The sequence below is a fragment of the Rhyacophila brunnea genome, unplaced genomic scaffold, assembly GCF_057557595.1.
Source record: "Rhyacophila brunnea isolate RB1 unplaced genomic scaffold, BYU_Rbru_1.0 scaffold_16, whole genome shotgun sequence".
Classification (NCBI taxonomy): Eukaryota; Metazoa; Arthropoda; class Insecta; order Trichoptera; family Rhyacophilidae; genus Rhyacophila; species Rhyacophila brunnea.
Window position 1 is genome coordinate 11,731,678 of NW_028232816.1, and position 26,518 is coordinate 11,758,195.

A 26,518-nucleotide genomic window follows, 5' to 3' on the forward strand; every position below is an offset into this window, starting at 1 on the left:
GACCTCATTGTAATCCTGTGCAAACTGAAAATCTGTTTGGATCGTAATCGCTTTGCGCACATGAACGGAGTATTGTTCATAATACTGCTACATGTTCTACTTCGCGAAGTGAGTGATACATGTACGAATAACAATGAAAAGTTGAGCGATGTCTTCAAAGATGCAGGCAGTGCGTAGCACTTGCATGGTATTAGAGGAGCCGCCACTGGTACCAATATCAGTAGATTGGATGAAAAATCATATTTTCTTACCAAAATTGGTAGCACTGAATTGAACTAAACGAGCAATAACAAGTCAAGACGTCAAAAGTTGATGGGCGAACCGATTTTCGGTTGCGTGAGGTGTTGAAATAAGCTAGATACCTAATAAAAAATGCTAGATCTGTTAAGAAAACACTAAGTTGGCAATGTTGAATAGGTCCTACAAGGCGGGGGGGGGGGAGGGTTCTAGCCTGCGGATTTTGAACAACCAACTATTATTTTATTAAGAACATTGCATTATCATCGTACTGACTTTTTGTTTTACCAATGAAACCACAAAATTTTTTTTCCATGATTATTTTATTAAAAAATATATACATATTTTTCATAACTTATTGGACAATATGGTAAAAAAATAGTGTCAATTAGTGTAATATTAGAACATAATTAAAGAAAACAAATGTGAATTTACTATACGTGGATATTTTGTCATTATTGTTACATCCAATAACTCAATTTTCCAGTAGAACATATGAGGCATTTAATTCCAAAAAGCAAAAGTCCACATTTGGTCAAAATCGAGAAAAAAATACGCACGTATTCTTTGTATAATTTTAGGTACACAATATGTATTGATCTATAAATTCCAAAACACGACATAACCCTACGAAAAAAAATATTTTAAGTCTCGATTTATTACAAACCGTGTTTCATATTATTTAAAGCTTGGTTGATTTCGCGCGTGTTTCAGTCAACCAATAAGGGAACGTTCAATATTGAAAAGGGCGTCTCCCATGCTGTAAGCATCTGGTAAACTCATGAGAGTGCCACGGAAATATGTGCCTTATGCAGAATAAATTAAAAAGTGAGGTACAAGTAGCGCAATTTTATTTTGCCTATTTTTATTACATTTAAGAGTTTATCGGCTGAAACAAATTGCCATTTGGTTCTAATTTCGACATAGAATACAACGGAAAAAATAATCTCACGTTAAAACAAATAATTGAAGCTTGAGACATAAAAACGTTGTTTCCTGAAAATATTGAATTGTGGACTTGTCGCTTTTTGTAATTACACATCTCATATATTTATTAATGGTGACAGGTAACGCGGTGAATGTTTTGTTATTCGAATTACATATTATTAATATGCTCTCCAATATTTTAAATTTTATATAATTGCCATTTATCAATACACAAGAAATTAACAACCAAATATAGCAGATACCTGTAATATGTATGTAACAAACAAGCAAGTGTTTTTAATTATGGCTGCACTAGATCGGCTGATGGGCAACTATTTAATTTAAAATAAAAGTATGTGACGACTCAAAGATACATTATTCCCCGTTCGGCTCATGAAAAATAAAAGGCCTTACTGATAAAACTTGATAATGTCCAGATTTATCGGTAACACATACAAATCAACAGAATCACCTGGCACCGATCTGACGATCTGAAGCACTCGCAGGACAAACATAACTATGTAATAGGAATGAAAAAATAGCTCAACACACTCTGATGTTAGTTCTTCCCATTACCACGATCACCCCATCGTCTTGCAAGTCCTTCAGTGAATCCTCGAATTGTTCCTTTGTCACCATCTGAAAGCAAAATAGAAGTGTCATACATTATTAAGGATCATTTTAATGTCAAATGTGGTAAAACGAGAACGTAAAAAGAGTCTTGATATCTCCTAGCAAAAAAAGTGGATAAGAGAGTTACGATAAGACAAAACACTGAAGCGTCGATTTATAAAAGCGTAACGCAGTCCAATAATTATAAGTACGTAGTAGCATCATAAAAGAAAATGATTTCAACTCACGATCTGCGAGGACTGGTTCATCTCTTGGAGTAATTTGGCCTGCAGCATGGACGGCGGACGAGGCTGTTTCGACAGAATGAGTTTCTTGAGCGATGCGGTGATCTCCGTGCGTCTCTTTCGCGCCGCCATGCTCAAGCCGGTGGTGAGGATGCCGACGTCTATTTTGCCGGACAGGGGATCAGTTGCTGATTGTTTTAACGCTTCCCTGTGTAATCTGTAGAATTGAATTTATTATTTTGAAAAAAAATATTATTTAGTAGACAGTTGAAATCGGTACGTAGTATGATAAAACAATCATGACGTTACCTAATTAGATAGTTATGAACAATACAATAATAGCACCTATACACGTGCGTGGATTTACTGGCAGCAATAGTGCGTATTTTAAATTATCGTGACAATAACTGTTTACACGTAAAAGTGCTGACTGTCTCTCCAATCTCATTCTTCAAGAGTAAGCGAGACGGGATGTTGTCATTTTATAGTACTATTTGACAGGTAGCGAAAATCAGTTAACCTCAAAATGAGTATAGTTCTTTTTTTGCCGGCAGATTCGCCACCATCGTCCTACTTATAACTACTACTAACTACTATCGAAAAAATCCCTACTGTCGCATGAAAATTCAGAAACTTCCAACCTTTTTTGATTCATGCATGCAACCTTGCAACTGTAGGATAATACATCTTTCTTCTTTTCTTTCGACCATGTCCGATCCTAATAGGATCATATGGGCCTCCACAGAGTAGAGGTTTGTATTGATTTGTTATTTACGAGAAATGGATGTCAGCCACTTGCTCAACCAATTGGGTCCATACCCTGACACCCACAAATTGAAAAACAATATGTGTACTTGCCAGACCCAGGATTCGAACCTGGGACCCACGGCGTTATAGTCCAACACTTATGCCGCGCGGCCACCGTGGGCGTTTTACCCATACATTTTCTTGTTATGACCGCTTTAATACTAAGTCAACAGTAAATCTATGCACGCGTAAACGGGTTATAAATAGTTACAGTAAAAACAAAACAATGATTCGGTTTGTGGATTTTATGCGTACGTATACCGTCGTCAGCGCTACGAGTACATCGACTGGCAGATTATTAGTAGCACTAGTATGGCTAAACATCCGCACGCACACCATCGACCAACCAAATCATTGTTTTGTTTTTACTGTACTTTGATAATATCCATTCATTAATTGACTTAACATTTATTTATTTTAATCACAAATACTTATCAGCGAAGAGTTGTTTGCTGGTAGGGATAATATGACTGTCGTGATAGTCGACTCCAATCCACTCCACAGGTATTGATCATTTTTGGTTGTATTATTAATTTGTCATGCACTTTTTAAGTCAGCTAACCATCAAATTCTGGTGAAATAGTGACTACATCTCTGCAATCTTTCCATTTAATTACGCAAACTCCCACAAAATATGTTTACAAACCTGGAAGCTTCCTCCACATCCTTGACCTCGACCGTGTCGGAGAAGCGAACCTTAGCGTGCGCTTCGGCCAATCGAATGAGAGACTCCAACTGGCGAGGGTACGCCGTTATCTGACCGCGTCCGCTGCCGACACGCCTGGAGAAAAAATAGATTTACATTATGACCGTCCTTTAATTGAAATAATAATAATTAGAAGTCGATTTGCTCAACTCGGTCAGTGATAGAGGTGAGCAGTAGAGGTGGGAAAACTGGTCGATTTTGAAGACTAAGTATACTTACTACCAGTATAAAAAAATACTTGGTATCTAAACTTGTTCCAAAATACTTACTAGTATTTGAAATATCAGCTTTAATAGAATCGTTAAAAATACGTCGGCTTTTTGAAATGTCCCATTTTCGAGACAGGTACAGCTAGAACTGTGGCGCTAGTCACTCATGTTTCAGTAGTTATCCATTTATACAATCACGCATATAATTTGAATTCAGTTTATGTTTACAAATTACAATTATTCCACTAAAAAATCGAGAAACTTGACGTGACGAAACCAGATAAACGCGTAGTCAGTTAACGTTATCAGAACTCCGTTATTCCGGCTTACGACTGACGTCAATTCGATGTAAATGTCTTACTCAACTAAAACTAAAATTAAAACCCGTCGCATACAAAGCATACGCGAGTCGCGACGCCGAAGCGATGATTTCATACGTGGCAAAACTACGAACTAGCTAGCGGTCGGCGAGATCTCATACCACGTGTCGAACTCCTGGACTCGATAAAGTTTCATACTCAACTAAAACCAAAAACCAAAAACTCTTTTAAACCTAAAACCCTAAGGCGAACTCAAAAGTATCCTATAAAACAAACACGTGACCATTTCTGTCCTTCACTATACCAACTTTACAACAGAGGAGAAAGGGAGAACAATGACAGTTGAGTATAATATCACGGCTAGACATACGTGTATCATGATATCTCGCTCGCGCGCATTTAATATCAATAGCGCTGAATAGCGAGTCACGGCGCATATATTAGCGAATGCGTTCGAATTGGAACATCTAATACGTTTCAAGTTTCTTGAAACAAGTTTATTGGGCAACAAATACTTAGTATGGGTATTTTCATCCGAAACTTAAGTACACAAACTTGTGACAGTATTTCCAACTCACCTCTAGTGAGCAGCCTTCTAAGGATAATATTGTAAAACATACAATGTGAATGCACTGAAACATTTAATACAAAGACGCCCACACTGTAACGTTGCATCCGAATCCGAGCATGATAATTATTTGTTAGAATTACCTCATATCGACGTACGCATCAATAAGCTTTTGCTGAGCCTCTTCTCCTAACTTGGGATGAATGTGTTCCTGAGCAAACGCAATGTAGTCTCTCATCACACTCATATCCTGCAACCATTAAAAACATGATGGTCAATTTATGATAACAGTTTATCGTGAGCTGTTGTGTGGAGTATCGGCAACCAATGGCCGTATATCATTGAGATCAAATTCATGTCTAAATAAAACACTTAAAAATATGAAATAAAAACCACCGGAATACAAGGGAAAGACTGCAGAAAATAGGTAGGTAAATAAATTAGGAATACATACTGTTATCAAATGGAAAAAAACCCTGGTGCGCGACAGTTTCAAATTCCAAATCCACAATCTAATCAAAGTCCTTACTAGGAGGGCCCCGACCAAAGGTTTGGCTTCCCTGCCGTGCGAGATGGTGTTATCGCGGGACGCATTTTTGTCGGAGTGAGACGAGGCGAGCCCATTTCTATGCGCTTATAAGCCGATGATTTCTAAGAAGGGCCTCCGGCCTATTCGCGCCCAAATTTACAATTTGAAGCTTCGACAAGTAAACCGCCCCGCACCTCTCGCATACCGCGCCTTCCGAGCGTGAAAGTGTGCCTAGCCCTTAGATTTGTGATTGAGATAATGGTTCGGCAGTGGAGATTCTCCGGTGAAAGCAGAAGGGACCTCGGGCCACGCTTTGGCGTGGTCACGTGGATCCTCTCGATGCAAAAATGCCAGTCGCGCTTGTTTCACATTATAAATTAGTGAATCCTTTTACCGATAATGTGTTAATATTAATTCCTATAACCACCCTAAAACATACATCGCGCCTCCAACAAAGTGCTTAGACGTCAATTCCGCCAAACACGTCCACGTAAAAAAAAAATGCAAAGTGAAGTGTGATACAGTTGAATGCCGTGTGCCCGTTAGCCACCGACATACATTGCGTAAACTCCGTCAATTTAACGTTACTTTATCTCAGTCATGCTGAACCCTTGTATTCCAAACTTGTATAATTTAGTGTAATTAAACATCTCCGCGCGGAGAAACTGTCAAATTAAAAGTTTCTGTGTTGTAATTTACCCTATCTGCCATGATGTCACACATAACCTCCAACCGAAGTAATGCTGATGAAGAATCCTATTAACCTACATACATGTGAGTTCCTTCTTCCCGGTATTAATACATATCATATATATTTATATAAAATTCTGAATGGTTCAAAAGTAGATTAGCAAGTACATAAGTGCTTGTAAGCGTCAAGTCATACTTATCAAATATCTGATAATAATGACACCGATATTATCAATATTAATGTTCTAATTGAATTTAATAAAATTGGAACATAACTGTCTACAATGCTAAATGAATGCGTTATTATTTGATCTCAAAGCTATACAGCCATCTCTTTCCGGTACACGACAGTTCACGGTGAATTGTTATACGGCAAAATGTACATGTAACGAACAATCTCCGATTAGATATTGGATACTCACAATCATTTCTTCTTCACTGTTGATGGGGCAGTTCTGGTAATAGAGTGAGACCAAATGGGAAGCCAGACGCTTGTCGAACAGCTCATCTTGAGGGTCCAGCATCAAGAAGATCAAGTCAAACCTGACAATAATCAAATAAAATTTGATGTATCCCATCTGAAGAATTTGGACTATACCTACAAAGTCATATGAACTGATCATAATATACAATTTGACAGTGATTTCAGAAAAACTTCAAAAACAAATAAATATTGTGTTGATCACATTGTTTGCAAATAAAAAAGAAAATGGAAGCAAGTAATGATATCATGGAGTGTTTACCTCGAGAGCAAGGTGTGAGGCAGTTGCACATTGTCTACGATAGTCTTGTTTTTGTTCCACTGTGACTCGGCCGGGTTGGCAGCCGCCAGGATGGATGTGCGGGCGTTCAGCTGACAGATGATTCCTGCTTTCGCTATCGACAGCGTCTGTTGTTCCATCACCTATTGAATTTACACACTTATGTTTATTTGGGGCCAAATGTTTTGTCATATTTATGTAAATAAGAAGGGGGTTGCGTTCTGCCTTTTTTTTTTGACCATGTCCGATCCTAATAGGATCGTATGGACCTCCCGAGAGTGGAGGCTTGTATCAACAGAATTTTGATTTTACGAGAAATGGATGTTAGCTACTTGCTTAACCTATAAGGCCATACTCTGATTTAAACACAAATTGAAAAACAATACGTGTATTTGCCAAACTCAGGATTCGAATTTGGGACCCACGACACTATAAACTGACGTTTAAGCCGCTCGGCCATCGTGGGGCCGATATGTAGCTGATTTTAATACACATAACTCTTCCTTGTGGCGGAATTTAGAAACAGAAATGACAGGTGTCAAAATAATTGCATCTGTAAATAAATGTCAAGTAAATATAGTATTATTCATTTTGGTCAAATCAAAATTGTATGAGCCCTGATAGAGGTTATATTTAAGAGGGATAGTTGTTAGCCATTCACCCATCAATTAGGTGCTTGTACTGGATCAAATTCACATTGAAACACAATTTTTATGACCGGTTGCCGGTTTCAATTATGTATTACAAAGACGCTCTACCATCCCGCATGTAATAATAAATATAAAGAATGCGGGTGTCGTCCCATCCACGATTTGTGCATTTACGAATTTAGGAACCATAAAATTATCTAATCTTTATATGAACCATTACAGTAAAATCTCGTTAATACGAATTGCATGGGACCGAAAATCGAAAAAAAATTCAAATTTCGAATTACGAATTACGACATATATAGTGAGAAAATATTAAAATTTTGAAAAATATTGATTTTTATTAATTTTGTTTCTGATAATAGATGTGCCTACCGAATTGGGTCATAAAATGTCAGGATTATTTTTATTACCATCATAAAATAAGTAATTTTTGATGTTTTAAGAAAAGTCTGCCACAATTTTCAATGACTGGCTCATGAAATAGTGTACTTTATTACGATTTATTGAGTATTTTTATATGCGAGGAATTACGAAATTCGAATAAGAGATATGGTTTTATATGAAAATAATGTTCAAGGGACTTTTTTTTCGGGAAAATTTCGAATTATGGCGAATTTTGAATTATCAGTGTTCTAACTAACAAGGTTTTACTGTAATATGTAATTATTCAAACAATATAATATTGTGCAGTATTCATACATTTACATTGTGTCAATTAAAACATTCGCAGGAAATCGAAAATTAAGATATGGCAGCATTTTGCATGTTATGGATTATTTTGTTACACTGTTAATAACTTTTTTATTCATAATGTTAGTTAATTCAAAATTATGTCGACATCTTTTGCATTTGGCCCTCCACCATCAAAGAATTATTGGCCGGGTAATAACTTACTTCATGTAAAACACTGCGCGTGGAGTCGTTCATTTTGTCAAATTCATCGATGCAACAGATTCCGTTATCGGCCAAAACAAGAGCACCCCTGCGAAAATAAACAATCTCGAAATAATACAATATTGCTTTTAATTAATTCTCTATTCGTTGGCAATTCGCCAATCCCAAAGAAACAGAAATACAACGGCACAAAATGTAATCTAACATGTCAAGGGTTCATTAGGATCGATAACTTAATCGGTAAAGTTCACTACCCGGATTGAGATATATTGTTGCCTTGGTGGTGAGTAGTTACATATTTTATACAAATTAAGACTTAGAATACCAAATTTTATCATGGTTTTATTAAAATTGATATAGAGTCCAATACACTAGAATAATATTATCATGTACCTATGTGTTTAGTAAGACTTTAAATTCAATAAAGAATTAAATTTTTCGTATAGTTCAGTGTCTGTCAAGCTGTAGGCCGTGAAAAGTGCTGAACACAGTAAAAAACCTATCACTTGATTGGGTCATCAATTCTTTTATAAGTTACAAGTTACAACGGCACACACCAACAGTGGAAGAAAATTTAATACACTTAAAAAACGATCCTGAGCATAAAGCCTCGTTTTCTGAACCAGAGTTAGTATTTTGGATTTCATTTGGAGTCAATATCCTCAATTAGCTACTACAGCCATTAAATCTATGGTGCCGTTTAGATCGCCGTACTCCATGGGGATGAAATCAAAAAAACAGGGCCAATTACAGATGGTAAATGAGGAGTTACGTATTTGTTTATTTGATTTAGTTCCGCATTGTAACATAATTCTTTATTAACATTACCTATATTATCTACGTAGGTATGTATTTATATTAGGTGGGTATTTTATTATTACCTACACTGAGATTTAATTTTTTTATTCATATTAATAAATATTTATTTTTTGGTGGGAATTTTTATGTGGTGTGTCACCAAATTCCCCTTCTCCAGGGTGCCGTCAGGTACAAAGTTTGGCAGATACTGAACGTAAAATGAATACTGACGTTTGCAAGACGAGCTGCCTTGTGTCGGGATCCCTGGCAACGTAAGCAGTGAGACCGGCAGCGGAGGAGCCCCGCCCGGAGGCCAGTTGGGCGCGGCCCAACAGAGAGTGCGCCCACCGCAATAGCTGTGATTTACTCGTGCCCGGCTCACCACACAGCAGGATGTTTATTTCTGACCTGAAAACACCATATTTATTCATACAAATAAATCATATTTTTATTGAAGAATGTTATTGAAACACAACCACCATAACCCATTGCATGTAAGTGTAAGCATTTTAGTTCGCACTTCCCCATAAAAAATTTCTATTGTAGTAATCTCAAAATAATGTGACAAAAACCGGAGAGATGAATTTCTCTGTAGAGTAATTGTGGGAAAACTTAAAAAAAAAAAAAAAAACATCAAGGAAGAAGGGAGAAAAAAAGATTGTGTGTAAAACCGTGTGTAAGGCGCTGGCCTTTCACCCGGGGGTTCCGGGTTCGATCCCTGTTGAGGTAACAATATATTTATATGATTTTCTCAAAACCAGGGTGTTTGTGATCGTTTCACTTAAATTATAATAAATTCACAAAAAATATATATATTAATTTTCTAAATAATACAGAATGAAGCAAAATTGTATTTGTGAAGATGAATTGAATGACGCACCTGAAATGTGTTCTTCCGGCAGTGTGGAAGTTTTTCTTGGTGCCTCCGAAGAGCTGCAGCAGAACGCCCTTCTTTACATCGAGATTCTCATAGATCGAGGGGGCGATGGCGCGGGCCAGACGATCGTACACATCACGCTTGGCAGCCAGCAGCTTAAGAAGTTCTACGCGCTCTGGTGGAAAGTGGTGCTCTTTCCTGAATCAAAATTTAATATATTGTTATTGATTATAATGTAGATATGTTATTCTACAATTGTTTGAAATGATAATCGAAAATATATTTTCCATTATTACTTAAGATTTATACATCGTACACTCATAAGCCATCTATATCGTGAATTCTGTGTTTTGTGCTGAAGAATATACTCAACCATATCCCATTAATATTATTATGAAGACTGTGGAAAAGATGGTAATCTGTGCCTGATCAGGATTAGCGATAGGACGGAAAAAAAATACAATTTGAATATGCATATATCTGGTAATCAATCATGAATAGTCAGCGAATGTTTCTCCTCACCCTTCTTCCTTTTCATAGAGCCTCTTGGAATCGACCTTGCGGAAGTGCAGCACATCGATGTGTGTGCGGTAGACCGCTTTGACACTGGCCTGGCGAGGGTTGGCCTGCAGAGGCGCAGCCCGATACACGCCCGTAACCGTGACACGGTCACCCGGCTGCACGGCATCCACTAAGTCGTTGTGAGCGAAGATAACCACCGTGTGCGGAGTTTGACCTGCCGGCATGTCGTCTGGAAACAATCATCAAACGCTATTACATCATGTTTAATTATAATTAGATGGAATATCTACCCTTGATATGTTTGAATGCAAATATTATCAAAAGCGATATATCTAATGTGTGAAAAAATGTCTATATATGCCATTTGAAGCCCCATAAGTTTGATGTGGTAAAAGAAATATGTGCTACCAGTGATAACATAATATAACATGGATAGGTACTTACAGTATCAAAGAGTGGAGGTAGGCTGCGGAGATCAAAAAAAAAATAGTGCACACTTTGTCAGTCATACTTATGTATTTGTTTTCATTGCATCAAGAACACAAATTGCAGTTGGTGTTGGAGAGTTTTTAAAATTCAATCAAACCCTGTCTAAGCTAAACCATAAAAGATAAAAAATATCCTTCTATTTATAAAATATCTAAAATTGTATGATTTAGAGGTAGTATTTCTGATAATTTTAGATATTTTATAGATAGAAGAATACTTTTTATCTCTCATCACCCTAACAATTTTTATTCTTAGTACAATGAAAACAAATTAAATGATTCACCAAGTTTAGTGTGTACTATTTATGAGAGATCTCCACAGCCTACCTCCACCCTTTGGCACTGCCTTCTACCTGATGTTTACAGCGGAACTACAGGATGGTAGCAGGGCCTCCGAGAACCAATAAAATTTCAATCGAAATATGAGCATTTGAGGCGTCTAATTACAAAAAGCGACAAGTCCACAAATCAATATTTTCGGGAAACAACGTTTTTATGTTTCAAGCTTCAATTATTTGTTTTAACGTGAGATTATTTTCTCCGTAGTGTTCTATGTCGAAATTAGAACCAAATGGCCATTTGTTTCAGCCGATAAACTCTTAAATGTAATAAATATAGGCAAAATAAAATTGGACATAGCGCTATTTGTACTTCACTTTTTAATTTACGCCGCATAAGGCACATATTTCCGTGGCACTGTCATAAGTTTACCAGATGCTACGGCATGGGAGACGCCCTTTTCAATATTGAACGTTCCCTTATTGGTTGAATTAAGCACACCCGAAATCAACCAAGTTTTAAATAATATGAAACACGGACTTGGCGCTTTTTGTAATAAATCGAAACTTTAAATATTTTTTTTCATAGGGTTATGTCGCGTTTTGGAATTTATAGATCAATACAATATATTGTGTAAAATTATACAAAGAATACGTACGTATTTTTTTCTCGATTTTGACCAAATGTGGACTTATCGCTTTTTGGAATTAGACACCTCATTTGTACTATCAATTCATTGATCTGACAGAAAAATCTGTCATTCAATTCGAATTTTCTATATATAAAGTTTGTCTTTGAATGGAATTAACACCTCCTCCTATATCCTGCTGTCCTGATACGTAATGATATTATATGACGAATTTTGGTCTAACATTCCTTTCCTTCAATCGATTTTAGGCTTTGGTTAAAGAAGTTTTACTTAACCCAACCTCCAACCTCAAATAAGAATCGTATTGAAATTTCTCACCTGGAGATTCCTGCAGCTTGATCATCTGTTTGTCAGTGAACTGCGATCGGTTGTGAACGAGCTGGAAGCAGTGGTTAGTGTTGCAGTTAGTGCAGAGGGTAGGCTCTGCGATGCGGCCCCGGTCCAATTCCACCGCACTCGAGAAGGAGCACACGATGCACTTGAAGAATGCCTCCCGCATCTCCGGCATTATGTTCGACGTCCGGATCACCATGCCGCAGATTGTCAACAGCTGGTCAATATCTGATGGAACACAATACATGGAAAATTAGATTCAGCAAACATTTGGATACCGATATAACAGCTCACCATATATGGCTAGTTTGATCATCGATAAAAATAATGAATAGAGTTGTACCTACCTTCGGGATTGAGCGACCTCATGTTCTTTGTCTTGGAGGCATTGAAAGGGCGAACTTGGATCTGGTGGTCCAGAACGGCGGCCGGATACTTCTCAAAGAACATCTCATTGATTGCCATGTCAAAGGTTGGGATCACCTCTTGCGGGTAGCACACCAGCTGACGGTACAGACCCTCGTCAAATGTCTTCAAGTGAGCGCAGTTGATGTTCAAGAAAGGTTCTTCCAGGGTGTGGATCTGAAATGAACCGAAACATAGTATGGATACAAGGAGGACTACAGAGTGAACTAAATTAAAAATTAACACCTATTAGTAGAGCCGGATTCTAACCCTCCATCTGGTAAAAAATTTCACATAATTTTTTCAATCTATTTTCGACACTGAGCGTGGGATACATGGGATTGGATGAATGGCTAACTATTTGTTAAAAAAAAAATTGTTAATATAACCTTCATATTATGCTTAACCCTATGTGCACGTTGGGCATAAGGCGAAACACCACAAAAGGAACCGGGGGTAAGGAGGCAGACAAGAATACACAATATGATAGAGTTGAAATGGCAACGGATTGGACATGTCACTCGGCGAGTCGACAACTGCTGGAAAATTGCTTTCATTCAGTCCTAGCTAAAGCCTGCTGAGTAGACAAACTCATAAAGTTCAGTGGATGTACATGGCAGCGAAAAACTAACGACCGAGAAGAGTGGTAGGAGCCAGGGAAGTCCTTCATCCAGCAGTAAATCGACCCCGGATAATGATGCTTTGCTCGGGAATGAAAATATTTATATTTATTTTACCATAGACATATTTGCTTCACCCATATAAATAAATTTGAATATCTACATACATATTGGTATATTATAATATTTTATGGCCAGTTTTTACTGAAATTGTAAAAGAAATCTGCACATGTACCATTATGCTGAAAAAATATGGTACCTACATCCAAATAGGGCACTGACCCATAAATATAATATATTATGAAGTTTAATTTTATTACCTCCTCTAGTTTCTGAATGTAGAGCGGCTCATTCAAATTCATGGTCTCCCCCCTCTCGTCTTCCTCGGCCAGCGGGTCGATGTAGCGCATCACGAACCGCTTGAATTTCTCTTTGCAGTCAGATACCACCACGTCCGTGCCCCAGATCACCAGCTGCGGACCGCCCTCGCCACTCTGGCTCGCCGCCGCCGCACGGTTCACCACGTCTTCCTGTTATCACTGCCAATGATTCAATCGCTCATAGGGGAACAAAGCTTCTATTAATATGACGTGTTAATATACGTCATTTATTTAATATTCACCGACTTGTAAAAGATAATTAAATATATTTTGATTTAACATAATGTAATAAAATCTCTTCAAATTTCGTCTATAGATCTTCTAAACTTAACCCATAGCCGACCAAGCACGAGGATTTCACGTGCGGCAATTTTTTGTCTTTTGTATCAAGCACGAGAAATTCACGCGCCTGAGAAGGCACGTTTTCTTTAATTTTTTGGGACATCCATTGGCATCTATCGAAAAAATTATGAATTAAATAAGTTTAAGAAGAATATTTCTGCACCACATAAAACTTTGGTTAGCGGGGTTTCTTACCAAATAAATATATTATAGATTTTTTAAATGCATCACCATGAGAAAGTGGCACTGTGTAAATTCGTACTGAATATATTTGTGAATTTTTTTGTGACTATGTGACATCTATTGTTTAAATTGTTGATCTAATATATTTTAAAACAGTTTCCTATACTCTACAAATCAATGATTAGTGAAGTTTTCAACGAAATAATAATTTTAATAAATACTAGAAAACATCGCGGGAAGTTAGAAAAAAAATCAACAAAAGTTCTTATTTATTGAACTTTGAACCTCCCTATCTCCATTTTCATGTGTTTTATTATTTTTATAATTCTGAAATTATAATAGGCCATCCTTTTATTATATAAGTTCCAAAAATCAATTGATTTCAAGTTATATATTTTGAGTTAATAATATTTTATTATTGGAAGTCATTTTACTGTTCTATATACAAAAATAAACTTGGATTGAATGACCAATTTGTGGTCCGGAAAGTCGGACGCCTATGGGTTAACTTAACTTAAATTGCTCTACTGTATAGTTGCAAATTGTCACCGACACTCTTTTGGATTAGCAACGTCGATATGACGATAACCAGCGCAGCACGCAAGATTCAGAAGTTTGAACTTACATTGATCATTTTAAAAGCGAATATGCCAGAAGATAATATATAATATGTTACATGAGGTCAGTATCTACCAGTAGCGAAGGGTGGATGTAGGCTGTTAAGATCTGCCATAAATAATGCACACTAAACTTTGTCAGTCATACGTATTTGATTTTATTGAACAAGACTGCACTTTACATAATATGGTGTTGGTTAGTTTTTCAAAATCAATTAAATCTTGCCTAAATCAAACCATAATAGTTTTGGTATACTTTGGGCGGTACGACAAAATTGTGCACAATTTTTTATTCATACATACTTGTTTGTTTTCATTGGATTAAGAATACATATTTCACATATCGTTGGTTTGTTTTTTTAAATTCATTAACCCTTTAACAGCCACTGACGAGTGGTTCTCGTCATGGGCATCTACTTTCGTGCGCCCGTGACGAGCGAAACTCGTCGCGCCGTTTTTGCGCCTAATATGAGTCATATATTTATTTTTTCAATTTTAATACGTGTATTGACATCTATGGGCAAGCTCTGCAGGCAGAAACGTTTGAAAAGTCAAATACATCGCGAGAATAAAGGGGATTCCCGAGAGGCCCATTCAGGGTTACCGATTACTTCCCATGTACTGAGAAATTGTTGACTCATTAGTTCGCCCCGCGATCGCGTAATACTTGGTCGTCGGGATGATAGTCTGATTTGCGTTCTAATTGAAAGATTTTGCATTTTTTCTTATTGAAATTTAATTTGTGTTGAGTTACGAAGTGTTGTGAGTATTTATATTTATATTTTGCGTATGATTTGCATATACAAGTGTTATATTTACGAGTTTACTTTTAGATTGAATTGAAACATTTTCGATATTTTCAGATTGAAAATTTTATTTGTGTCGAGTGACTAAGTACTGTGACTATTTTTATTTATATTTTGCATTCAATTTGGACAAACAAAAGTGTTATATTTACGAGTTTAGTTTACCAATTTTTCCAATTCAAAATGGATGAATATTGTGAAGATGGTGAAATTGACAATCTTTTAGAAACGATTGAATCTGAAGACGATAGTGATGATTCCGAAGTTGATGAAGTTGACGATACTTTGGAAGTTGAAGAAAATGAACCAACTACATCCGAAGCTACTGAAAGGCCGACATTTGAGTGGAAATCGGATTTATTTGACCCGCGCGCATTTTCATTCGATGATACTGAATCGGGATGCAAAGCAGATAGTTTAGCTTCGGATGCACTTGAAATGGATTATTTCAAGTGTTTTATCCACATTTCCTTTATTGAAATGATAGTGCGAGAGACAAATAAACAATTTAAATTTGCTACAAAAAATATCACGGTTCTGAGTGGGTAGACTGCACAACCGATGATATATACACATTTTTGGGAGTGTGCATGCTCATGTCACGTAATTCTCGCAACAAAATTACTGAACACTGGTCTATCAAAACTATAATATCGAAAATAATACCGATATTGCAAAAAAATGTGTACTTGTAAAATTTATAAATTTTATAATTTTTTTTTTTGAATTTTTTAAAAATATTTTTGAACTATTTCTTGTAAATTCGCAGTGTTGTGATAACCCTAACCTTGGTGCAAATTTTCCGACATTTCCATGAAATTATGAATGAAAAACCCTTTCGACGAACTTCAAATGATGTCTCATCATATGTAAGTGCTAGATATAAAATTTTCCACGGGTAATTTATTTTTTTATATATTATTTAATTCTTGGGCCCTGGAGTTATACCTAGTATTATCAACTGGGCTGCTAAAAGGTTAAGCCCTGCCTCAACCAAACTATAATAGATTATTATTATATCTATAAAATATCCCAAGTTATGTATGATTTAATTGCATAATTTTAGATATTTTATAGATAGACAAGTATTTTTTGACTACTATCTGTTATGGCTTGGTTTCGCAGCGTTTGATTGAATTTTAAAAACTAATCAACCCCATCTGTTGATTGTAGTGTTATTTCAACAAATTTTAGTGTGCACTATTTATGATGGATCTTAACGGCCTACCTCCACCCTTTGCCACTGGTATATGGGGATATGATAACACATTAGTCACTCACTGTCTGAATTGCGTACTGCCGTTGTTTTCGCAAGATATATTAATGTTAATAATCGTCAACTTTCGCCAATCAAGCAATCTTCACTGTTGACAATAATGAATGACAAAATAAGAATATTTTTAACTGCATCCTATTGACGAAATGTGAAATGATCTTACATTTCTACTACTCTAGGGTAGAAAGATGCTGACAAAATTTGAAGAAATCAATGTGAAGTGAACCTGTTGAATAGTGACTTGTCGCATAGTCCTGTCGGTGCGTATGTCGGGGCGCATGCGGACGGGCGTGCCCCTGATGCCGGAACGTGGTGTGCTCAGCGAACTCGGCGTACCGTAGTTCAACGGCGAACTCACGTCTATTTCACTCATCCGCAAACCTACGATGAGACATTTGAACCGAATCAATAACATTGACTTTTGTTTCATTGTGTAAAAAGCATTCCTTTTCAAACATTGTCACAAAGCAAACATCCAATGAATAAAACAAAATTTGATTAGTGATCGGTGATTGGTCATGAGGTGAGGAGTTGAAGAGGTCTTCATTCAGCGATGGATTGATGATGATATTTCTAAAGTTGCTCCAAATTAAGTATATATGTAATTAACATACACAAATTTTCAATAAAGAACAGTACAATACAATATTCCATGAAAATACAAATGGTTTAATTAAAATTACAATTCTTTGGAAAGGCAGATTTATGTTTTTTTGAATTATCACTTCATTATTCAGTTATGGCTTCTGTGTTTTGGCTATCACCTAGAGATGTTTCATTAGGACATGCTTTTCGGATCCCGCAAAGTGAGACACTCAGCACGCTTATCGTCGACCCCGGAGTATTCTTTCAGGCAGACCTTCCTCTATCATGTAACGGTGCTACATGCGATGTGAAATAGCATGACCTCGGGCATATTGATATTCAATAAAATAATATGCAAATTGAATTGACATGCAAAAGTTGGGATTCTACAGCAGAAATATTACTTCGAATGAAATGGCGTGGGAGATATTATAGAATAAAAGATATTTACCGGCAGGACTGGTGGCGAGAAAACTGCGAGCCGGAGAAGTCATCGGCAGATTTTGAGGAGTGAGGGCCTCCGCCGTGCTGTTGGGAGTTCCTCCATCTATAATTAAATTTAAAAAAATAAAAAGAATTTGTATGACATCAAAGACGCTGATTGCACAATAAATTATATCGAAGTCGGTTATGGGGAAGCAAACGAGTAAACAAACCTGTAGGAGTGCCCGAGGCTTTGACGGGAGTCTCGAGCACCACGACCTGTCTCGCGCTGCGAGTTCGTCTTGTCGGGGTGTCCACACCTTCCGACGGTGGCCGCGAAGGAGTCCTTTTCGGTGCTCTTGCCGGTGAAGACATGATGACAACAGTACTTTAGTGACGACAATCTGATCAGACGCACTGGATATATCAAGATACTGACAAAAACAAATACTAAACTTAAACTGTTATGAAACGTGCTGACATTCCAAAGCAAGTTGAACTGTCATCGAAGAAATGCGCGCGTAAAGTTGGGAAAATGTTGCAAGTTGAAGGAAAAACCATAACTTGAATTAGTTATGGTTTATAAAATAATATAATTTATAATAATTGTATTTTTTATTTACCTAGTCTAACCAAGGTTTTTTAAATAAATCTTTTTGAGTGTAATGTATTAATTATTGTGATTGATGTGTATTAAAGTTGAATAATGCCTAGGTAAATCAGTGTATACACTAGGTAGGTACCTACAAACTTTTCATATGAATGGATGGGTGAGTCACAATATAAAACTACCCAATCAAGACTCGCAACTGGATAGAATCTGACATTCGAATGACGTCTTCAAAATGGCGTCCATTTAGTAATTTGTAGTTACATTAAATTTTTGAGCGTTCTTTAGATTTTTTAGGACTGTAGTATTTTTTTTATAAAAACTGTTGGAAAGTTGTATCAACATGATAATTATGTCCAAACATTAAATTGTTCCGATACAATTATATGGTTAATTTTATTTGGTTTTTCGATTGCGATGAAAAACATTATGCATAAAACTGTTGTTACCAAAGAGACACCGTCCAATGAGTTGTTTATTGTTTATTGTTTGTTGTAGATGAAGATATAAAATGTTCTGGGTCTGGACAAAGCACCTTAATACCCTAAAATTTATTTATATATTTATTATAAGCATCATAGGAAAATGGTTGCGTTATAAGTATATTTACATAATAACGTAAGAAAAGGATGACAAAATATTGAACAGACTTACAAACTTATCTGGAGAATGAGATAGGAGAGCCACTGTCGAAAAATATCCAATCACGACTCGTAACTGGCAAAATCTGACATTCAGATGACGTTTTTCAATAAGGCGTCCTATGGTAGATCGTAGTTCCATTTTTGGCCATTCTCCAGATAAGTTTGTAGGGCTGTAATGACTATTATTGTAATATTTCCCGAATTGATACAGAGATAGAGCCACTCACGGGTGGCGGCTGGCGATCGCAAAACTGAATTGTCTCTATCTACATTTCGTCTATGGCAAAGGCAAAATGCATTCAGTTTTTGAAAAATTAGCGTGCCGGCCGGGTGCATCCGCCGGTGCAGGGGAGAAGTAATCCTACTTAGCATGTAAATAATAATTATATTAGTTAATTGTGTTATGACCTCCATCAGTCAGTGAAAAGTGAGTAAACTATTCTTTTCTGGTTTATTATGTATTGGCGTATTTGTAGTATTTTGACGGTGATTACGTGCCGATATTGTGCCGGCAGTAGGGTTTGTCGATACTGGGACCTGCGCCTTGATACCTATGTTGAGTATATTTGACGTACCCGGTACCCGGGGACGATGTGCGGTGGTAGATACTAGAATCTAGATTCTAGATACCTATACCTACCCGCTGCTCTGGTAAAATTCCATTTGTTTATCTCGGCCGATTTTAGAATATCTGGGAACATCTGTTTCTACCACATGTTTAAATCACTTTCGGGTGCACTGTTTACATCTTTCAAAGGAATTTATTATTTATTTCAACGCGGTTGTACATTTCCTGCATAATGTGCAGCTGAAACATGTTAATTTCCACTTTATTTATCAATAAAAAGCATCATCAGCATTATTATATTATTATTATTATTTTACTTACTACGAATCTTGACAAAGTATTACAAAAACTTTACTTACCTATGTCGTCAGCTATCATAGTTATTTATTTACACCTTCATCGGATTCTTAAAATTAATTTCCTACCTCATTAAAATATTTGAAATCATAAAAGGGTATAAAATTAGGCGGGGGTGTTTTGATCTTTAAAATCATCATCAAATAGGTAGATACCCACCTAAATGATGTATTTCAGTAGGTACCTAGTACCTACTTAGGTACATATCATTAAGGCTATACTTCAGCTGAGGCATGGTCTAAAAAGATCGTGACCAGGCGATGCGCGGATTGTGAAAATGACGCGAGCCGAACGAAATATAATTTGTCATAAAAATTCAACATGAGTCCTTTTAATGTTATGTTTATTATTATATTCGTAATAATAATAGTATATTCATTGACATGTTTTCTTTTTCAAGTACATGCGGAACGTTTTTTAGTAATCTTTACACGATTTATGAATATATTCCTCCGACGCCATCACAAAACAAATCGACGTGCTCACACCTCGCTGTCAGTCTCCGATTGGCGACGACTGGGAAATTTCGTTCCACCTACTGTTGAAAATTATTGGCCGTTTCACTTATGTATGCTCTTAAACATACATAATTCTGAAAACACTCATGAGAAAATATTATAGCCAATTAATAGAAAAAATCTTTTTCGAAAAAAGTAAGACACCCGACAGGATCGAACCTGCGTCTCTTAGGTATCGCGCCCTGTGCGTGTCTTACTTTTTTCGAAAAAGATTTTTTCTATTGGCTATATTTTCTCATGAGTGTTTTCAGAGTTATGTCTGTTAAATAATTAGAATGGTACATTCTTAAATCTTGTGAATTATTCGTTGAATAAAAGAAGTACTTAGTTGATTAAATCCTTATTATTAGTTTATATAGGTAAGTACGTTTATTTATCTTTACCTGTAGGTATTTATCATATTATCGTTGCGGTTAAATTATGATTTGAATTGGAATTTCACTAGATGTGTATCCAGGGGAGCATTTAAGCCTGTATCTTTGGCGGTCCCCTCTACCTATCGCTAAGGTTAAGAGCAGTGTGATGCTCGACAGTAATGTTTTCCAAATTCTACATGTGAATTATCATTCAAGTATATCAATCACATTACATTATATCGCACAACCACATATTTAACAAAACTATAATCATAACGACTTGTTTTACTATTAGAGCAAATTTGTGATAAGTATGTGTCTATCTTCCTTAGCTGGTCGACCCGCCACGCCGGGCCCCCAGACTATATTGGGGGCACTAGCTTACTAGGTAATGTACCGTAACTTTTAAAAATGTTCGTTGTTTTAATATGTAATCTTAGATTATAGAAAAATATATGTAATCATCAAAAGCTATCATCGTTCATATTAGTGCAAGTAAACTTGATTGACTTGGGAATCACCTTCTGCCTAACCGCCCAGCAATGCTGTAGTTGCAGATATGTACCTACATACACTGAGAAAAAGTCTAAAACGTTGGGAAAATAATTTAGAAGTGAGATCCCAGCATCTAGAATTTTGCACATTTACGAATTCTACTCTTCCAAGGCTTTTCGTGGATGATTTCTTATTATGGGCATATTTTGCCCTATGGTAGGTCTGACCCTGTATTTATCAGAAAAAGAAACAACAAATAGGTATATTGCATGTATCGTTAAAAGAAAGAAAGAAGAAAAGTACCTAGGTAGTTAGGTATTCCAAATTATGTATAAGTACTTAAGTACCTTTCTAATAATAATTGTATCAACATGTTTGCTATGAAAATATACCTATCTACCTATTGTGTTTATTTACTTTTACACACTCAATTTTCAACCATGTTAAGAAGCCGCTTTTGGTAGAGATAGGAAAGAGAAATATTTAAAATTATATATGGTTTCATCATTATCAGCCGGGGTCAATCCACTGCTGGATGAAGACCTCCCCAAGATTTCTCCAACTCTCTCGGTCCTGTGTCGTTCGCTGCCACGTATTTCCGCCGAACTTTACCAGTTCGTCAATCCAGCGGCTTTTAGGGCGGCCCTGTGGCCGTTTCATGCCCCTTGGGTACCACTGGATGACGGCATTTGTCCAGCAGCCGTCCTTTCAACGAGCAATGTGCCCCGCCCATCTCCATTTCAGCTGTTTGGCAACGTCTATTACATCGCGTACTCCTGTCTGCTTCCTAACCCATTCGTTTCTCTTACGGTCCTTTCGCGTGATGCCCAACATACACCTCTCCATGCCTCGCTGTGCAACTCTTAGCCTTTGGACATCTCTCGTGTTGAGGGTCCACGTCTCGCAGCCATACGTGAGCACGGGTAGCACACATTGGTTGAACACCCTACGCTTAAAACATAATGGTAGGTCACTCTTGAAGATACTATTCAGACGTCCGAAAGCACTCCATCCCAGCTTTGTTCTTCGAGCAATTTCATCGTGCATGCTTCCGTCTATGGACACCTGCTGCCCGGGATAGACGTAGCTGCTGTCTTGCTCGAGTTGGGTGCCATTAATACAGATAATCGCAGGGTCCGAAAAACAGTTCCTCATCACTTTTGTCTTTGAGACATTTATCTTTAGACCGACCGTTTGACTGACATCCGCGACTTCTTGCATTATACTTTGGAGGTCTTTCGGGTCTTGTGAGAGTATAACAATATCATCTGCAAAGGGCAGGTGACTGAGGTGCTTCCCATTAATTGGAACACCTTTTTCCTCCCAATCAAGTTTCCTAAATAAGTCCTCAAGAGTAGCGGTGAATAGTTTAGGTGAAATGGTATCACCTTGCCGGGTATGTATGGTATATTATATGGTTTAATGGTATAATTTTCGGTGTTTTATAGATAAACGAATATTTTTTTGACTATTATCGGTACAAGTCGGTTATGGGGAAGCCAGCGGCAAACAAACATTTCGAAATAGCCGATATACTGGATTATGTGTTAGGTTAGGTGAGGTTTTCATTCTTGAATTCATGATTTTGGCCAAAATCGACTATCACAGTAATTAACGCGGTTCCCACCTGGCTTCCCCATAACCGACTTGTACCGTATTATCTACTATGGCTTGGATTAGACAGGGTTTAGTTGAATTATAATAAAACTAACAAACACTATCTACACACTGTAGTCTTAGTTCAATTAAAAGAAATTTGTTCGACTGACAATGTCTAGTATGCACTATTTATGTCGGATCTTAGCTGCCTACCTCCACCCCTCGCCACTGCTAGATATTATGTAACATATTATGACGTATTCTGTTAGTAAACAGCATTAGGAGCCCTATGTACCTTTATCCAACTCTGGTACCTAGGCATATTTCTCAGCCGGCACAATTTTCACTTGACTAGCTGACTAGCTTCAAGTAGAGTAGTTTGCATGATGAAAGAAACTCGATAGTAAATGCGAGGTATCCATAAAGGCATCTAGAAAAAAAACTCTGGTACCTATCTACTGACGTCTCAATTGTTTCTTGGGGTCGATACCTAATTTTCCATCGTTGATTAACTTAACCTAACCTAACTGACGGTCGTTCTAAATTTGATTGAAGTATCAAGAATATGCATAATAGGTAGGTAGGTACTTGGTTCTTCGGCTTGCCTTTATTTTGGTCGGCGCAAGAAAGAATTTTTAGATTGCATTCGCCGGGATGAGGAGGGGAGAACACATTTCTTTTATCGATTTCAAATCCACTTCAAGGACGCCATCCTGGAGGTGTATCCACCATGGACAGATACACCACACTTGAGCGATTCCCCAAATTTATACCATTTTATCTTCTCGTTATATGAGCCACCTTATAGCATTGTTATGGCGAACTACTTGATTAATGTTAGGAGATGTATTTATTAGATTATACACACTTACATTCCGTACACATTCAAAACCCTGCGTAAAATGTAATGTATTGGGGTATAGCCCATCTGAATTGAGCGCAGTTATACACAAAGCAGCCAAGCCACAATTTTGAAAAAAAAAATGAGTTATTGTGATTTTCATAATCTCACACGTTTGTTTTACGTTCTGCACAAATCAACCAAGCTGCTCTCATACAAAAATCTCATATAAATGCGTTTTAAAGATTTTGCAAAACGTAGAATATTACATTTTCGATTTGCATAAAGCAACCAAGCTGCTGAAATCCAAAATCCTGACTACGGTGTGTTTTTCTACATTCAATTAATAAACATTATTTCCTCAATTACATTATATGTTTTTTATTATAATATAATATACAGATTTTTCATATAAAAATTAGTGCCCGGCAGCTAAATATTAATGTATAATTTACAAGTTTTTCTAATTATTTTCAGAACTTTAAAATTCCCATAATACTTGAATAACTTAGAAGCTTTTTTGGTACTGTTCGGTTATACGGAATACAGCGGAAAACGCATTTTGAAAATAGCCGATAAACTGGATTATTGATAGTTTGGGTTAGTTTAGGTTGGGTTAGGTTAGGTTTGGTTAGGTTAACCTAACAAATAATCCAGTTTATCGGCTATTTTCAAAATGCGTTTTCCGCTTTATTCCGTATAACCGAACAGTACCGGTTTTTTTTTTAAGAAAATAGATGCAAAAATAACGATTTTTCTTACAAAAATAAGAGTTGGCTGCATTCAAGAATGAACATTCTAAAAAACCCGTTTTGCACAAAACAGCCTGGACTGCTAAAACTAAACTAAAAGTCTATATTTTATAAAATCGATGTGCTCACCTTTGAAGAATTGCGCAAACGACAGTGAGCGGACCGGGTTCAGTGCAGTCACCACTCGGCAGTCGGCAGTCACCCCGTCGCTGCGTGAAGTAGGGTTGAAACGTTGCATCTCTCTCTAATGATAGTAACGCCACAAAATAACACATGCTGACCTTGAAATTTTTCTACTATACACCACTACATACGTACTGTGACTAATAATAACATCGAAGTTTGTTGTTAATTTACTCAATTTACTGGTATTGTGACGATAATCCGAACTACATAATATTATTTATTTTTAATTCGTTTTAAAATACATTACATACTATTATTCTAATGCAGACTATTACTTTCCATCGGCGACTCCCAACCTTTTTTGTATGGCGGAACCGAGGCCGACTATGTTCAGACAATTACACTAAATTGCGAATTACTATGGTAGCGCCAGTTATTGATTATCTTTCAATAATCGAATGCTTTTTTGATTGCATATTTCATTCAAATTTTTACCATTTACCTATTTCAATATGCAACTATCATTATGCACACACAGGAAGCGCCTAGTTTCAAAAACCCCTAAAACGATTTTAGGTAGTTTTGAGAAAAAACTCATAAGTATCTATTAAATCTATTAACTTTATGGTAGGTAGGTATGTATTTATTTTTTAATTCGTTACATTCTGAAGAGTATCTTGGCTTTCCATTTTAGGGGTAGGTAAGTGCTAACATTTAAAAAGAAAAACTTGAAAAGCACACCCAACCATTTTAACCGGTTTTGAAATTTACCATAATTTTCGATCATATGTATTGACGGTTTTTGGCGTTTATTAAAGTTAAATTTTTAACCATCATATAGGTCAGTGCTCCGCAACCGGTGTGCCGCGGCACACTAGTGTGCCACGAGACAATGCTGGGTGTGCCGCGGAGCATTGCTTAAAAAACACAAATGATTTTGTATGTTATACAATAATTACTTGATAGCCAAAATTACGTACATGGCTGGTAATAAATAAATTTGAGCACCTGCGTAAACTTAATAAAACAATGCAAGGTCAGAATGAAAATATATTGACGTGATCTGACAAATCAGAAGGATTTAAGACAATATCTCTACAAATGTACCAAAGGACCTGCCAGACCACCAATGAAAACAAGCAATTAATTTTGGATCCGTCTCCAAAACATTTAAGTTTGCTTTAAAAGAAATTTCATCATTATTTTCATCCAATCGATACGATTGGTTTCGAAACCCTTTTGCAACCAATGCTGACAATTTTATAGAAGCGCTTACGCTATTTTCTGGATTTCGGTTAATAAAGAATATCCTCGTATTTTTGACAAGGCTAGGTACCAAACTAAGTAAAACTAAAAACTTTTACGTTCATTGAAACAAACTCAGGTATCATATTAATTAGTTATTCTATTGCAAATACAAATACATGGGAATATGTAGGTATTGTGGGGCCCAAGGTCAGGGGGGGCGGTGTGGCAGGTCAAGCAGATAAGTGAGATAAACACAAATTAAATGTTTGCTCTAATAGCAAAAAAGTCGCCTGCGGCGCTGTTTTACTTCTTTACCGTTACTATTTTAGCACATACAATTGTGTGATACAATTTATTATTATTGTGTCAATACTCGATATATGATTATTGTTAAAACGACAACTAACCGTAATTCAAGTGGATGTATTAATAAATACAAAAAGTCGTTAAACATAGAATCAATACGATTAATTTTACATCGAACATCATTTGAAAAAACGTTATTTTAAAGTATCACCTGTATTTAACCCAGTGGCGAAGGGTGGAGGTAGGCTGTTAAGATCCGCCATAAACAGTGCACATTAAACTTTTTCAGACATAGATATTTGTTTTCGTTGAAATAAGACTACAATTTACAGATAGTGTTGGTTAGTTTTTAAAATT

At 36.6% G+C, this 26,518-nt stretch overlaps 2 protein-coding genes across 2 annotated transcripts in view; one reads left to right on the forward strand and one right to left on the reverse strand.

Annotated features, from left to right (window-relative positions):
* Positions 1–549: 549 nt before the first annotated feature.
* Positions 550–18,270, reverse strand: dpa (disc proliferation abnormal). The gene is made up of 16 exons (XM_085943570.1): positions 17,975–18,270; positions 17,770–17,865; positions 16,960–17,114; positions 13,450–13,659; positions 12,452–12,686; positions 12,090–12,332; positions 10,356–10,584; positions 9,837–10,031; positions 9,188–9,364; positions 8,159–8,246; positions 6,594–6,754; positions 6,273–6,393; positions 4,775–4,881; positions 3,475–3,609; positions 2,025–2,238; positions 550–1,803 (listed from the first exon to the last, which is right to left on the reverse strand). Exons 1-16 carry the CDS (start codon positions 18,114–18,116, stop codon positions 1,708–1,710), a joined length of 2,604 nt encoding a protein of 867 aa, XP_085799696.1. The 5' UTR covers positions 18,117–18,270; the 3' UTR covers positions 550–1,707.
* A 1,026-nt stretch (positions 18,271–19,296) lies between these two features.
* Positions 19,297–26,518, forward strand: part of wech (tripartite motif containing 71 protein wech) — a 42,207-nt gene continuing 34,985 nt past the window's right edge. Inside the window, exon 1 of the mRNA XM_085943801.1 lies at positions 19,297–19,422. The gene's annotated coding sequence lies outside the window, so the exon portion shown is untranslated. The remainder of the gene's footprint in view (positions 19,423–26,518) is intronic.

Excerpts from the sequence above, each read along its gene's own strand:
- dpa (XM_085943570.1), bottom strand. The coding sequence starts at position 18,116 with ATGTCTTCACCGGCAAGAGCACCGAAAAGGACTCCTTCGCGGCCACCG. Across the intron at positions 17,866-17,974 it reads AGCCTCGGGCACTCCTACAG|ATGGAGGAACTCCCAACAGC; the intron begins GTTTGTTTACTC and ends ATTTAATTATAG. Across the intron at positions 13,660-16,959 it reads GACAAGTCACTATTCAACAG|GAAGACGTGGTGAACCGTGC; the intron begins GTTCACTTCACA and ends CAGTGATAACAG.